This window comes from Oratosquilla oratoria, chromosome 4 (genome assembly GCF_046742065.1).
Source record: "Oratosquilla oratoria isolate Oo_2021 chromosome 4, ASM4674206v1, whole genome shotgun sequence".
Taxonomy (NCBI): Eukaryota; Metazoa; Arthropoda; class Malacostraca; order Stomatopoda; family Squillidae; genus Oratosquilla; species Oratosquilla oratoria.
The window spans coordinates 44,614,046-44,631,486 of NC_134780.1; the positions used below are offsets into that span (position 1 = coordinate 44,614,046).

The window sequence follows — 17,441 nt, forward strand, 5'->3', positions numbered from 1 at the left end:
AGCAGTCTCTTAGAACATGCTGCCTAGATTCTTTGCAGGAATATTAGCACGAGACATTTTTGTTTTTCCCCATTGCTTCTGATCTGGGCAACGAGTAGTGGCAGGAATAGCCCTTCAACCACAGGCAAATAAATACAAACAGTATTATCAATACAGAACAAGATATACCCTAAATTCTGGCTTACATCTTAACCAGTCCAAGAATAGAAAGACCAGTAGTCTATAACAAGTCTGTCAATCCATTGCTCCCAGGTCTTTCTTGCAGAAGACCTGCAGCCTTTAGAAATCCAGCAACAGCCTCGAATAGGACCATTAGTCCTGCTCGATTGATTTATGAAATTTTTGGCTTGAAGGACAAGCGCCAGAGATTAGTCCTGCTTGAGGCTGCGGTATAGTCAAGTGTGCTTAGGAGAGAGATATTATTTTGTTGACAGGATTGTTTGTGGGGCATTGCAGCATGTGGTGTTCTGCACTTCTATGTGGTGGTTGCATCTGGGGCAGTTATGAGTCAACCAGTCCTATAAGTCAATTTCAAGATAGTAATTACAAAATTCATAGTAAAGGCTAGCCCTGCTGGACAGGATGACCCCCGATCATAAAGTAGGCTGCTGGGAAGCCAAACCTTACTAGAAGGCATTAAGTACAAGCTAACCTATGGCAAATCATTTGTAAGAGACCTTTAAATTTAAATCTATAAAACATGCACAAGTTAAGGTTTTAATCATTAAAACAATGTGGTAACTTTTAAAGTAGCTTTTATTTCAAAATAATGTTGTACCACATATGAGCATAGTAATTATACCAATGTGAAGTACATTCAATGAACTGCCATGTGTCATTATTTTTGTCATGTTTGACACATGCAATCTTTCTCTGAAATCAGAATTATGCCAGCTATTTATCAATCAATCCAATGCCCCAGATCTCTTTCTTGGAGACTCATGGCTCCTAAAAACTGGCAATAAGTACTTGTCCAAGTATTGCTATGGAGGGACAGTGCAGGATGTGTTTAGTATCTTGTGATGGCTGCATCTGAAGCAGTCTGTTTCTGTGGCCTGGCCTATTCTGTGTTGGTAGTCTTAGTGCTAGACGATAACCAGAATATTGTCGTGCTAATTTGGTTCCTGCTTCTCTTGGAAGGAATTCTTCAGTGCAGCTAATGTCTGGAGGAGTTTGATGAAGCAAGAAGTTTCGTGATTGGTCTTTACATGCTCATTCAGTGATCTGTGTGTACATTCATTTTTGTGCTGTGTGGTGCATGTGGTAGGTTTATTGATGTTTGAGTAGTATACTGCCAGTGTACTTTTTTTTCTTTTGTTGGTTGTACTTGTGTGATGTAAAGAAATGAGAATGGCAACAACCTATAGCATAGATCTGTGTGCCTGTTCTTTTCATGTGATGTTCTTCTATGGAGAGGGGATAGGTATGTACACATTCTGTTGTTGTTGTTGTTGTCATTCCTGTCTGTCCAAGCAGTTGTGTCTCCCAAGGAATACCATGGCCAGAACAGGGTTTTCCCACAAATCCTTTATAGAATGTATGTTGTGTTGTTTGCGTACATGATTGTGTATAATACAGTCTTCCATGTGTTGAATAGTATGGGGTGAAGTGTTACATCCTGGGCAGTTGTCTACAATACAGTCATCCAGTCTCTTCCAGTAGTTTAAAAGGGCTGGGTGGTGGCCACACCACCGTCTGGCCAGGTGGACTCTGTCCTTTCATGGGAGAGAGGATTCAGAGGGATGGATATCAGGGTGTCTGGCATGCAGCAATGTGTTCTTTTAGTGTGTTAATGGACCAGTGCGTGATATGATTATGAATATGTTTCCAAAGGCTGGTATTTGGTGGTTCTGGTGGAAGAGAAGAAAGTATTTGTGTGTGTTATAGGATTTTTTTTTTTTTTTTATGTTTCTTGGTGTGCGTGTGTTCTGCTATGTAGTGTAGCGGCTGTGCTGTGTTTGTGGTGCTGCAGTGTCTTCACTGTGGGACCACCCCCAACCCTAAGAGTTGGGGGCCAAACTACAGCAAATATCCCCAGCCACCAGCTCGTGCAGGTGTAACCCATCTCCAGGAGGGGCTTTGGTCACCTGGGCGAGTGCTACACATTCTGTTGTTTTCATGCATTCTGTTATAATTCTAAATGATTTATTTTGTAGTTTGTATGGTGTCTCATGTTTTATCTTTTTTCTCCAATTATTAAGAACCATGGTGTAAGTATAGTCAAGTATGGTTCTAAAGAACTGTTTGAAAACTGCAGGTGCATCTGTATTCATTTATATTCAGTTTAGTGTTTACATTAGTCCATGTGTTTTAGTAACACCCTAAAGTAATAAAACCACTTACTGGTGAAGACCTACCATTCCATTAAACCTGCAAGACTTGTTCATATGCCAACATGAATGTAACATCACTCAACTAGATTAGCCCCTGGAAAAAGAGAACTCCAACACACACACGACTAGATAATTTCAACACAAGCAATAAGCAAAATCCCAACATTCCAATAAGCTAACCCTCACTTCACCCACTCACACTGGAAACCATTTATGATCCCTAAGATCATTTCCCCATGAAGACCACCACAGCACTTGAAAAAATACAAGGGCAAAATGGCCAAAATACACCAAAGAAACAGAAAATGACAATAAAAAAATTATGAAATTAAATATACATCAACAGATAAACAAGGAATTGCTAATATCAGAGAGCAAAGTTAGAAACATATCCCCAGTATAAAAGTTCCCTAGATATGTCTATTTCTACACATACCCCTTATAAGGGAGGTAACCAGTCAAGGCAGGCATCCACTCCCAACCACCACCCACTGTTTCTCTCTCATCTTACCTCCTCATGGATGAAGGGTCATCACTGTCTCCCACCCACTGCCCCGGGTCATAAGCAATGCAGCAAGACACACTACATCCACAGCTTCACTTACATAGCAGCCTTCCCTCCTCATTCCCTCATGCAGAAAATAAAGAAAAAAAGAAAAGAAAAAATGCAGAGTACAATATAAACAACCAAATCCATGTAAATCTACCTTCACAAGCCAGAACTATGACCTAGACGGAAAAAAAAAAAAAAAAATCAGTGATATTGCTTATCCCTCATTACAAAATAATCAGATAGGGACCCATGACAGGTACCTACTTGTGGTGGTCTTACACTCATCTAACACCCAAAAATTGTCGCTAATATCTTAGCTCCTTGTGGATTAAGGGTCATACCTATCCCTTATCCAATGCTCTGGTCAAAAGTAATGCAACATTGACGCTTCACCTTCACAGTGCAGCCCATCATTATAGTGTGATCAGCACAAAATTGGCCTGTCTATAGTAGACTCCTACTTCCTACTACATAAATGACACAAGTACCTCATTCCACACTGCTCCACCCTCACCTTTCATATATACATACATATACCAAGGGCTTTTCCCTCATTACATAAGAGGCAGCCATAGTTAAAAGGCATAATATCAGTCCCACCCATTTCATCCCCACACACTCCACTCCCATTCACTACCCCTCCCCTCCCTCCCCCTCTTTTCTTGGCTCCTCCTAGATGACAGGTCATTCCTGCAGCTTGCCCACTGCCCTGGTTCAGAGGGAATGCAGCAAGACACAGCACATCCACAGCAAGATCACTTTATTTAGTCTGTGACCTGCCCTCTCCATCCCCTCATGCAGAAAACGAGAAGACAGGGAGAAATCTCTTTGGGCTGCATCAAAATATTCACATATAACCACTCCCTAACCCACCACCTCCATCCCCCACCCACTCCCTTCCACGCTTCTCAACACCATCCATACACAACCATTCTCCACTCACCCCGTGTACAGAAAACACAAAATTCCTTTCCTGGGTGACTTATGGACTGATCCAAGGGCTGTGGCTATTAGTAGTCATGGGTCACTTCAAAAGAGACCTGGGGAAACAGATTAACCGATTAGAATCCAAACAAGTCCACAATTTTGTCCAGAGGTTCAATAATGACATATCGGAAACAACACATGTACCTCATAATAAACAAGTGTTTCCAAACACTTATCCATAAGAACACATGGATATGACCAGTTGGTAAAATCCCAAATCTAAGTGATTTGTCTTCAACTGGAGCTAATAATGTGTATCCTACTAAAAATTGTCAAAGTGGAAGTGATAGTTTCACATTCATGTATCAATAAAAGTAATAAAGGAGTTGGTTTACAAGACCATTGAAATATTATAAATATAGAAACATTAGTTAGTGCAGACATTCTATCTTCCATTCCCAATTATCATTGCTTTGGCTTCTTGAAATATTACTTAAATCTACCTGAAAGAATAAATATAACTCCCTGATACATATAGGTTTCTTGAAATATAATTTACTTTTTACAAAGTCTCATCTATAAGGCCTTAGCAATTTGTGCAAAGATATCCAAGATAAAGATATCAACAATCAGAAAAGAATGGAAAAAAATAAGGTATGTTAGTAAGAGATAAAATAATATCAAGAGACTGTACTAAAGAAATTAAAGAAGACTGGTTGCTAACAAGATCCTGGGAAGCATGACAATCTGTGTGAAAAATAAAAAAAAAATAATCTAGGCCAACACTCCAAGTCAATTCAAGATCAAGTTTGATAAAATGATATATACGACACAAAACCTTATGAGCCTCCAACCCTGTATGCTACAATTAGGTATTGGGTAGTAAATTCACAAAAAATGAATTATGTGAACCAAACAATTCCCATCTGTTAGTGTCTCAAGGTCAATGTACGAGTAAATATCAATTTACAAATGAATACAAACACTACAAATGCATGAAATGATGAAATTGTGAACAATCTTAGGACAAATACCATCACATACAAATAATAATGAATTGTTAATAAACACCTCCATCATCCAGGGCATCATCTTCTTCATCAATATAACTTTCTCCATTATCGAAATAGGAATTTGCATAATCTGTTCCCTCATCCATTTCCTCATCAACTTCACCTTCAATCTCCTCAATTTCTTCCTCATTAGTCGTTTTAGTTTCACCCTCCTCCTCCCCCTCTTCATCAGAACCTACTGTCGCTTCTTTCTTCTCAAGTTCCTCAAGGGTCTGAGAAACATCTTTGACTTCTTTAGCCCACCTCACTTTTTTCACATTCGGTTTTACAGTCTTTCCTGCTTTCTTTCTTTTTACACCAACCGATACAGGTCTCAATTCTTTAGGAAACCTTGACCAATTAAGATTAAGACCTCCTGTCTTATTGGTGAACATTTGGTATCTATCGGAGTATCTTTCTATGTCAGATCTTTTCACGTCTGGCTGAATAAAATATTGAGAATTCAACATGTGTTCTTTAAAGTCTTTTTTCACAACCGACAAGTAAGCCTCTGTTAGACTCTTTTCTTGAGAAGGCTGAACAGGTCTAAACTCCAAAGGTGGGAAGGTTTCTGGGGGACCAACAACACGTTCTGGCAGGGCTTCACCTTTCTGTACACCCAACTGCTCATAAGTCATTCCCCTCCCTCGCCCCCTGCCACCGCCTCTTCCTCTTGCACTCATTGTTATGAAATTCCTGTAAAAAGAAAAAGTCTTATAATTCCATACAGAGTATATAAATATATATCTATCTATATATATATATTTTTTTTTTTTTTTTTTTAGGTAGCAAAGTCAAAAGGCATATACCAACTCCCACCCATTTCATTCCCATCCACTACCCTTTCCTCCCTCTCATCTTAGCTCCTCATGGATGACAGGTCATCCCTGTATCCCACCCACTGCCATGGGTCAGAAGCAATGCAACAGGACATGCACATCCACAGCAAGGCCACTTCACTTAATTGGCGACCACACCTCTACGTCCCCTCATGAAGAATAAAGAGAAGACGGGGAGAAATCCCTTCAGGTTGCATCAAATATCATTCACACATAACCACTCCCTAATACCCCTATCCCCCACCCACTCCCTTCCTTGCATCAAATTATCATACACCCATTTTCCACTCACCCATATCTCCTGTTCTCTCCCTTCCTTGTTCAACATATATTCCCCTCTACCTCAACGCCCCCTTCACCACATCCATTCATCTCATCCTCAGTTATCCCCTCAAGTTCACTCCATCCACTTCTGCCTTCCACACTTCTTTTCCTAATCTTTCCTCAATCATTTTTTCCATGTGTCCAAACCATCCCAAATACTTTTTCATCAGCCCTATCTGTCATCTCCTTTTCTGCCCCAGCTCTCCTCCTTCCCTTATTTCTCACTCTATCCAACCTTGTAATCCCTACCATACTTCTCAGGCATTTCATCTCAAACACATTCAAACTGTTCCTCTCTGCCTCTCTTAAATTCCATGTCTACCCAACACAGACCTGTTGGCACAATCACCCCTTCATATAGTGTCTTATTTGCATCCATTCCCAAATGACTATTTCTCATTACACTTTTCAATCCTCCATGGCATTTACTTGCTTCTCTCAATCTACAATTTACCTCCACCTCCACTCCTCCCCATTCCTGCCACATGCAACCCCAAATACCTGAAGCTATCCACTTCCTCCAGCCTCTCACTTTTCCGACTTACTTCCAACTCACTGCCATCCTCTACCCTTGTACATCTCGTTACCTTACTTTTACACACATTTACCTTCAACTTTCTCATATTGCATACCTTCCCAATCTCTGTCACCAACTCCCTTAACCAATTCAATACAAGTCAAATATTCATGTGCACATCAGGTTGCCTGATGTACAATGATACATCACAATACATACATCACAAAATATAAAGTTACTGATGTTATACTCATTCTCTTTCACCCTGAATAAATATGTCACAGAAAACATGATCAAGCCTGTTCACAGAATACAGGGGTCACTCAGCTACAGCTATAAAATAAATATAATCAGGATGCCGACCCCGGCATCCTCGTACACTCCACTTGTGGCTCATGACACGTTCACAGGCAACATTGTATTCAAGAGGTTAATCACCCCCATGACTTTGCCACAAGTACAGTGTTGTCAGCAAACAGCAACTGGCTCACCTCCCACTTTTCTCCATTTTCTATGACATTTCTAATCCCCTGCCTATTATCCTCAGCTTCACCTTCCACATCACCCCATCCATGTACACATTGAACAGCCATGGCAACATGACACATACCTGACACAGCCCCTACCTTCACCTCAAACCACTCACTTTCTCCATTTCTAATTCTTACAAGACTCTACTTATTTCATAAAAACTCTTGACTGCCCTTAACAGTTTTCCCTTGATCCTATATATAAGTATACAAGGGTTGTCTGGAAAGTATCTAGCCATTTACGATTTCAAGAAGTGCTACTAACAACAATGGCACCTTACTCTTCTTCAAAGTTCCTTTGGACCTCACACATTTCTCTCAGTGTCCCTTCCAAGATTTTGAGAATATTTTGATTGGAGGTTGTTTCAAGGTGAAAAAACTTGTTCTAACCCTAATATATCAAAGTCCACACAGGTCGGAGGAAAATTATCAATTGCTGTTGAAACTAATGCGAGAGATGAGATGAAGGCAATTTACAAGATTTTAAATGGAGATTTTAATTTGCCACAGATACTTAAGAACATAAGAATGAAGGAGACAGCAAGATACCATAAGGCCTACACTAGGCAGTTCCATGTCCATTACCACCTGTCATCCCCATTCATAAAGTTGTCTGACCATTTTTTAAAATAACTGATAGTTTCAGCACTCGCTACATGGTTACTAAGTCTGTTCCATTCGTTGACCACCCTATTAGTAAACCAAATCTTTCCTATTTCCTTCTTAAACCTAAATTTGTCCAATTTAAATCCATTACTGTGAGTCCTGCCCTGTTGTCTTAATATGACGACCTTGTTTGCATCACCCTTGTTAAAGCCTCTGGTCCACTTAAACACCTCTATTAGATCACCCTGCACTCTGCATCTTTCCAGGAATTGTAAGTTAAGGTGCCTAACCCTCTCTTCGCAAGGTAAATTTCTGAGCCCATGTATCATTTTGGTAATTCTCCTCTGTAATGATTCTAGTGAATTGATGTTCATTCTATAAGACAGAGACCAAAACTGTACCGCATAGTCAAGGATGGGTCTAACTAACACTAAATAGACTTTGATAATTACCTCTGCACTTCTATTTGTAACCATCCTAGCAATGAACCTAATGCTCTGTTTTCTCTATTCCTGGCTTCTTACCCCTTACAAGGGAGGTAACCAAAGTCAAAGGCATACATCCACTCCCACCCATTTCACCCCCACATACTCCACTCCCATTCACTGCCCCTCCCTCTTTTCTTGGCTCCTCCTGAATGATGGGTCATTAAACAGATAAACTGAGAAAATTACATTACCAGCACTGGAACAGATGATTTTGGGACAGAATTTGTGAAAGTGTAATTACTTTTTGACCCAACATGTGGATGAAGTTACCAGAATGAGGGGTGAAGATATAGGTAATACATTAGATGTTTTTCACAAATGATAAGTCAATTGTGGAAGAGGTCAGGGTTGGAAATACTCTGAGGAGAAGTGACCATGCTGTGATACAAGTCACTTGTGTAGTCACTGTCTACAAAGTTCTTGAGAATAATATCCAACTATGCTTCTACTATGGTTCCCAACAATCAAGAAAGCAGAAGTAAAGCACTGAAAATAACAGGAAGTCCAAAACCAACCAAGCACAACATCTGCCAACGGAAACCAACCTTCCCCATAGAACATCACATTAAAATGAAAGGTACACAGTTCTATGCAAAATCCCTCAACACTTTTCACCTCATTATATCACACAAGCACAACAAACTGGGGTATTGGCTATGTGTAGCTGTATGGTAAACTCTGCTTAGTAGCATGCAGCTGATAATTCAGGGTCTATATGAGGTGCCCTGTAGACCACAGCCACACATCATTTTGAATGTGATAGAGGAAATATTTACACAGAGAAATAATGCTACATTATTGTACTGTGACTGTCCCCCTATTATGCACTTGATAAAGTACCTCACAGTTGACTTATGAAGAAATTGGAGCATGTTGGAAGACTGAGAGCCAATCTACCTGAATGGATTAAAGACTTTATGAAGGAAAGATACATGAGGACAGTAGTAAAGGAAAAAATGTCAAGATGGAGAGCAGTAATGAGCAGTTTCACAAGGTTCAGTGCTTGTACCAATAATATTTCTTATCAATGTTAATGACATGATGGAAGGAACAAAAAGCTACATTTTTGCAGATGATGCAAAATTCAGGAGTGAAAAATGAGGACAGTAGAATATTGCAAAAAAGATCTAGATGCTATTTTTGCATGGAGCTAAGAATGGGAAATGACGTTAAATAAAAAAATAAAAAAAAATGCAAAGTACTGGAAAAGGACAGTAGCTCCAAAAAGCCATCCTTCAACTATTCCTTGGGGAGCGAACCTATTACAAAAGCAAGAGGAGAAAGACTTGGGAGTGTTGATAAAAGACAACCTGTCACCCAACAGACATAGCAGGATTGTGGGACTGACATATGGATTATTGCAGAGGATTAAAGTGGTGTTTCATTATATGGACAAAGGGTTGATGAAAAAACTCATTGAAACCCTGATATGTCCAAGACTAGAATATATGTCAATAGTATGGTACCCACAGGTAGTAAAGGATATAAGCAAGATTGAGAGAATACAAAGAAGAGCAACCAAACTGGTCCCCAGCTTGCCAGAAAAACCATATGAGGAAAGACTAAAAGTACTGGGTCTACCAACTTTGAAGACCAAAGAGAAAGAGGAGACATGATAACAGAAGAGATCTGATTAAAGATGGGGGGCTTTAAGAGGTCATGGAAGTAAATTAAGAAAGACATGTCGAAAGGATGTAACAAAATACAGTTTTCCATTTAGATGTACAAATATGTGGAATAGTTAAGAAGGTCATTAGGCCAACCTCAAACAATACCCGAGTTCAAATCTAAATATGATAAATGGAAATCAAAGATATAGATGAATTTGAATTATAGATATAGATGAATTTGAGTCTAGGTATGTTAGAAAATCAGAGAATAGGAGACAAGACCCAATGAGCATTGCTCTTTTCCTGTATACTACAATTAGGTAAATACACACACAAAAAAAAAGCACATAGATGAAATGAGAGAGAGAGAGAGAGAGAGAGAGAGAGAGAGAGAGAGAGAGAGGAGAGAGAGAGAGAGAGAGAGAGAGAGAGAGAGAGAGAGAGAGAGAGAGAGAGAGAGAGAGAGAGAGAGAGAGAGAGAGAGAGAGAGAGAGAGAGAGAGAGAGAGAGAGAGAGAGAGAGAGAGAGAGAGAGAGAGAGAGAGAGAGAGAGAGAGAGAGAGAGAGAGAGAGAGAGAGAGAGAGAGAGAGAATTTTGTTTTGTCATTGTTCTCTTTACAATAATTTGCCCATTGCTTTGGGTAGTGTTTGTACTAACAAGAAAACCAGACATTTAAAATATTACAGAACCAATCAAAATATCTGATAACTACACTAAATACTTGCTTTAATTGGTAAGTAACTGCTGATCTTTAGATGCAATAGCTTCCTCTTCTTCATAAGCAGCGAAGTCCTCCTGTAAAAGTAATATCATTTATATGCTTTACTATATTAAACTAAGGAGGATACATACATATACCAAGGCTTTTTCCCCCCTTACAAGGGAGGTAGCCAAAAAGGAAAAGGCATAACTGGTTGAAACATGAAAACTATGATTATTTCTGAATAAAAGCAAAGAGTATTATATGGCATGAGTAATAATAACTGTTGCCCTGGGCCTCACTTAATGAAAAATCCATAAAACCATGCAACAGCCCTCAACTTCTTTATTGATTTGTCTATATCTTGGAAAGGGGGGGGGTGATATCTTATCTGAGCCTTCAGCATTAAGTTTTTCACTTTCTTTATTGTATTATCTAGATTTCTCTTGGGCCAGGGATTGGAGATGGTTAAAGAAAATGGAGATATGTGGGAGATAAGCCAGTTGCTGTTTGCTGATAATACTGTGCTTGTGGCAGGATCAGAGGAGGGATTAAGGAAGTTAGTGACAAAGTTTGGGAAGGTGCATGAAAGAAGGAAGTCGAAGATAAATATAGGTAAACGTAAGTTCATGAGACATACAAGAGGAGAGAATGGCAGCAAATTGGAAGTGAGTTTTAAGGGAGAGACTGGAGGAAGTGGATGGTGGTTTCCTATTCATATGTTTATGTCGAGTTAATAAGAATTTATAATCTAGGTTGGACACTGAGGAGGGGAAGACGGTTCTGAAATACAGGTTCCTGAGCATCGTGAGACATGCAGAATTTTTGGACAAAGACTAATGTGGTGGCACATTGTCTCAGACCTGCTTTTAGCCGTAAACAGGCATTAGGGGTAGCACTGAACACAGAGAAGGTGGGGGAAGGCTTTGGGCAGGAGACAGGTCACGTATGAAAAGTGAAGGGGTGAGTTTCTGTATATTCAGGTGGTTAGATGTATTTTTATGTTGCCTGTATGAGTTGTAATTTTAAATAATATAAATGAATATGAAAATTGTGGTCATTAGTGTCTGGTCCCAAGAAAGTCGAAGAATTTTCTCTCTTGTGGCTATCCTAGCCATTCCCCTTGTACGGGGGAAAAGACCTTTTGCTACAAGTATATGTATCCACCAGAATCAATGTCTTTATGAGAAATAATGCATACCAATAATAGATAACAAAATTATATAAAAAAAATGTATAAATTAATGAATAAACAAATAAAGCTATCTATATACAGGGACTTCTTCCCCCTAATAAGGGACATAGCCAAATAAATAAATAAATACTCCATACCAAGTTAAACTAAACCATTAGAGCACTTTGAGCTTTTGAGTCTACTTACTGGATCATAAATGACTCTGACAATCAAGGAGCAGCTTGGACATGTGGCTACCTCTTCCCCACTGGCAAGCTCTTCTTTTGATATCTCAAATCGGTCTCCACAGGGGCATGGGTAGTGGTAAGTTTCAGTCTCTTCATCATAATCAAAATCTTCTATTTCTATTTCGTCGTGGTAGACGGACATTTCTGCAATGCATGAGAAAACAAATCTGCTTTTTTAATACAGCACTGGCAATATCTAATTATGTTTTTGAGAACATTATTAAAGAAAACCTTTGGTTTTACTTCAACATAAAAAAGTCTATCATTTTACTATGCTGAAGAAAGGTATACAAAATTATAAAACGGACACTATAACTCCTCCTATGTATGGAACAAGTTTTCAAGTTTAATTTTCAGTTTACTGTTTTGAAGCTGCCAGAGAAGCCTAGAAGCAATACTATGACCTCTAAAAACTTTATGTTCTTTCAAGTGTTGAACTGATGATAGTTTTCACATGTTTACTTATTGATGCCTTAAGATGCTTCCTCACAGTTGTGGTGGTCCACTGCTGTTGCCAAATCTGGCATCCCTATGCAGAATGTCCACTTGATCTGGTATGGTTTTTGAGGTCCTACATCTGCTGGTATAGCCCAGTATTGAGAACTTGTCTGGCACAGATTTTAGGAACTTGTCCAGGCTAGTTTTGTTCACTGGGCAACCAGTGATGTTCCTTACATTTTTGGACAGTACTGTACAATAAAAATTCTAGGTCCATCATGTGCCACATTGGACATCATCAGGGTCTTGACTCTTACTGGGACTTTGGATAGTATACTTCTGTTGCACCTGCATCCTGTTCTCTCATTGTTTATAGGGTGCAGAAGTCCTAAGGCTATATGCTCAGGCACTTTCTGTTCTAGGACCTTCCAGATATAGATGGCCCTGCACCTGTCCCCTCTCCTTTGCTGTGAGTATAGCCCCAGCTCCTTCCAGCGGTCCCAACAGTCAAGGTCCCTCAGTTCTGCTATTTGTTTGGTATAGGACCTCTGTACAGCCTCTAGCAGTTGTACGTCACTCCTTCTGTGAGGTAACCACAACTGGCTACAAGAGCCCAGTTATTATTTTGTGGTAAAAATTTCATAAGAATGGTATCTACTAATAACATTCCAAGTGCAAATTATAGAATTATTGATAAAGACAAGTTTGTCATACTAGTTGTCCCCATATGTGCTATGTTTAACCTTATTTTCTGACATACAGAAGTTAAATATGTATTATCAAATAAAAAGGCAAACTAGAAGAGAGAGGGGCTGCTAAGCTTCAAAACATCATTTAAAATTAAATTAATGAATGTTCCATTAAATGAATAAATCGGTTAATGAACAAGATTTGTGAACAATTTTTCTCTTAATGAATGATACTTTGGAGTATGAACATATACATATGCCTATGCATACAATCCCTCCAGCTCAGTGGTGCTTAGGCATTTTTCCTGTACATAATTATACTGGTTAGCGAATGTTTCAGTTTAAGAGTCATGAAATCTATTAAATTCTTTATTCAAGGTTCCATTGTACAATATATATGATAAAAAAGAAAGCAGTAATGTTTTTTCTTTTTTCATTTTGGAATAATTCTTTGGAGCTAAGATTTTTAAGAAGTGATTAACAGTATACATAATCTGTAACCAATATTTGTATAGATGAAAAAACCTTGAAAATGTATCAATATTATGTATACAATAATAAAAGATTATATGACCTACAATTTTTTCAGAACAGTTTCCAAGTTTTATTAAAGGTTAGAATGTGCAATGCTAAACACTTTTTCAAAACTCCAAGCAAAGTAAACAAAAAACAATCGCCAATCGTTCACACAAAGTATTTTTACTATAAAACTTGAATTCAGGCAACGAAAATGCTATTTTTCAACTATGAATAGACTGTTTACATTTTGAAAACTGCTTCAGCTATCGTCAGGAGTCTACTAAAGTGTGATGTATGAGTAGTCAAACCTCACTGTTTACACGCCATTGTTTAATGTTGAATCTATTGAATAGCTGCAAGAAAATTTAATAAATTATGATCTATTGTGTAGTTGTCGAGTGTAAAAAATGGTTAAGGAATGTACCAACAAAACTAACACTATCAATAATTTGGATTTCCACACCTTTTAAAAAAGACAGTTTCCAACACCTGCTGATCTGCCCCCATCCTATTTCTGATCTTTTGGGATCTTCCCTGCTAATATATAGTATCCTAACATATATAAATACAATTTTCATGCAAAAGATTCCCTTATAAAGTGTAAAAGTCCCTTTCTCTATGACTGCAGGATATTCAATAAGGTATTAAAGGGATGGGAAAATATTTCTTTAAGCGTTTTGGTCATGGATACATCATTTAAAAGTCCAATTTGACCCATGTATGGCACAATATATGTCTATCATTTTTATATCAAAATCACAAATTTAGTTGAATTTTCTCTTTATGCAAGACTGCCAATTTCAGCCACATACATTCATCCAAGTTATATCTTTTTTGGATACAAGAGGGCTACATAAAAAAAAGTGTCACTTTCTTAGTTATTGCCAGGATAGCAAAAGTCTATCCACACTTTGTCATCTTTCATGGTCTTGTCCATGATTCTGAAGATCAACTTTGGGGGCATTCCACACACACAAGAACTTCCCCCCCCCCCCCAACCAATAGACTAGCCCAGGTACCATATGTAATGCACATTTTGTGAATCTACACAGATTACAAATATTCATCAAATGTGTAGCACCAACAATGAATCCATTTGACACACACACATTATGGAGATTCATAATAAGATTAGGTTAGATACAGTTAGGTTTATATATGTGAATGTCTAATGGATTCATTATATGTGCCCAATAGTGAATTCATTAATGCTCCACATTCTAACATTCATTATCTGTGCATATTCACAAAATGTGCATGACAGCCTACACAAATATGCCATATGTCTAATCTTAGGTCTTACAATAGACCATGAAGATTTAAGATCTGTGTTGTTGGCCTATGCCTATGTGACATGAGACTGAGACTGTAATGACTGACACAAGGCTTAGGCCTATGGCTATCCCTCAGACCCCCCCAACCCACCCTAGCCCAGCCATGGGGGTGGGGGATGTGTGAATAGTCATGGTTAAGCCTATGGCCACAGCACCAATTCAATGGTTAGGTAAACTCTAAAAACAAGATAAATGATCTAGTTTTGCCTTAAGCTAATCCTATCCCTAGACATACCAGTCAGTATTTCCTATTCTTTCTGCCTTGTATCATTTGTTTTCCTCTTCCTGATCCTGTTCCAACTTTCTCCACTACTATGATCAAACTTCCCATTTTCATCATCATTATCACCAAGGTCAAATTCAGTTTGTTCAGTCATTTTCTGATCATCTTTTGATGTTTGGTGTCGTTTTATGGGCTCAACTATACATGGATGGACAGGTAATGAACAAACTCCACTATCTAACTCCTCTTATTGAGATTCAATTAAATTCTGCGACATTTTCTAATAGAATGGATGCGCATCAAAGAGGCCTTAGGAAATCTTTGGAAATCTACTCTTAACTGCACATCTTAATCAAAATATGACCATTACAATGGTGGAATTGACTGGGATAATTAACAAAACCATTTCTAAATGGGAATGGGTGGTTTAGAAAAATAATTTAATTATTGTATTCTGACCTTTAGGAAATGTTACTCTTACTTCACATTTTTTCTTATAAAGTTCATCTCATAATAGAACACAAAATGACAATCATCTTAGTAACTAGCATGATCTTATCATACTACAATCATTATTGGATATTCAACAAGTTATTTGACAGTCTCACAGATACAATTCCTATCTATATCATCAGATAACCATTATTCTGAGTATTGTGAATCCTATGCATAAGTAGAACAAATAAATAGTAACAGCAGTATAATTTTTTTTTTTTTTTTTTTTTTGCATTTTTTGGGGAGGGTGGGGGGGGGGGGCTGCAATACAGAATACCATACCCACATATCAAAGATGTTAAGGAGTAGGTGAAGCTGCCAGGGAAACAAGGCGAATTCAATGCCCACAAAGAACAAACATTTGTCCATGTTTTCTTCATCCAGGTGGTATGGCTCTATCCTCCTCTGTGACCAGCATCAATCATCAGCTATATACAGTACCTCCACACAATGCTTTGTGCAACGAGAAAGCTGAAAGCTGACCAATGGAAAGCAATGGAAAAGGTATTTTTTTTCTGGGGAAACATCTTTATAATTACCAGATTAGGTTAGGCTGGGTTACATGCATGCAGATGGGTTGTTCTCTGCTACATCCTGGCCCCCCTCCCCCCAACATAAAAAAAAACACCTTTTAAAAGTAGTTACTGACATTACTATTAATTTGCAGTACTCATCGAGTTCAAAATACTCCATAATAAAAGCTATACAATAATTTAAATAAGAATTAGGTAAATCTAAAGAAGTGCACCCCTAAATGATATAGCAATAGAAAATTAAAATATTTTGTAAATTATAATACATCAACATAAAATACATTTTTATTGGTGGATATCAATACAAAAAAATTACTCTAAAAGCATTACAATAGCGAGAACTTAGACATTGGCAAGCTTCAACATTTCACGTTTGTTTTTGTTTGTGGAAAAAAACTAGTGGAAACCTAATAAATTGGTCTAGTCTAACATAACGTAACCTCCTATGCTATGGGGTATGCATTTAGGCTTTTAGCATTCCTAGAGGTCATCAGGGTCATCGTCATCATGATATGATATTGTATGGGACAGGGCAGACAACACAAACATGGTACCTCAAAGTTCACATTGCAGCTCCAGTGGTTCATCACGGTTAGCAATTTTATTTATTGGTTTCCACCAAGAAAAACAGATACTACATTTATGTACTTTAAATCACCAAATTAATATTTAATTTTGTATCAATATACAGTATAGGTTTGGCATTTGTTATGCAGCAATATCTCTAGGATTAAATAATTAATCTTGACCACTCAATCTAATTGCATCAGATGCCATAACAATAAATCGCAAATACACCACAATCATTGGGTACAATATTCTGGTGGCTATGCTATCACACGTGATAGTGAAGAAGTTAAAGGGTTAATTACATGATTTATTTTTACTGATATGCTGTCAAATTTTCTCCGCTATGAAACCTACCACCTAATTAACTGTTTATTAAATAATACATATTAATGTACTATGTCACCATGCTAATGCAAAAATTACAAAACATACCGCTACACTTCTCATGTCTTGCCTTTACATATCAATATAAATTCACACGTGCTATGGAAATTCTAGTACGGCAACGTTCACCAGTTGTACTATGTATTCTTTGCACAAGTTTCGCCACTATGTCATCACCACTTACTTCAGAGCAAACAAAAAGTATTTTAAATCTTTGTTTCACTTCATTTTTCTTGTGTCATTTCTTAAATCTTAACTATTTATCATATGTACCTGTCACCTCATTTCTTCATGCCTTTCCACTTCCACCTTTACTTGGTGAAACTACTGGTTACATCATATGTTGTCGACTAGT

General features: G+C 38.0%; 1 protein-coding gene across 5 annotated transcripts; it reads right to left on the minus strand.

The window, feature by feature from the left end:
• Positions 1-738: 738 nt before the first annotated feature.
• On the minus strand, positions 739-17,441 carry LOC143024835 (diphthamide biosynthesis protein 3-like). Of its 5 annotated transcripts, XM_076184109.1 has the most exons (5): positions 17,360-17,433; positions 15,886-16,077; positions 11,861-12,045; positions 10,505-10,574; positions 5,423-5,561 (listed from the first exon to the last, which is right to left on the minus strand). In XM_076184109.1, the coding sequence occupies exons 3-4, from the start codon at positions 12,041-12,043 to the stop codon at positions 10,506-10,508; spliced, it is 252 nt and encodes an 83-aa protein (XP_076040224.1). In that variant the 5' UTR covers positions 12,044-12,045; positions 15,886-16,077; positions 17,360-17,433; the 3' UTR covers positions 5,423-5,561; position 10,505. The 5 variants fall into 5 exon arrangements, with proteins under 5 accessions (XP_076040220.1, XP_076040224.1, XP_076040221.1 ...); XM_076184106.1 differs by lacking the exon at positions 15,886-16,077 and having other exon boundaries at positions 17,360-17,441; XM_076184108.1 differs by lacking the exon at positions 15,886-16,077 and having other exon boundaries at positions 17,271-17,400.

Excerpts from the sequence above, each read along its gene's own strand:
- LOC143024835 (XM_076184105.1), bottom strand. The coding sequence starts at position 5,548 with ATGAGTGCAAGAGGAAGAGGCGGTGGCAGGGGGCGAGGGAGGGGAATG.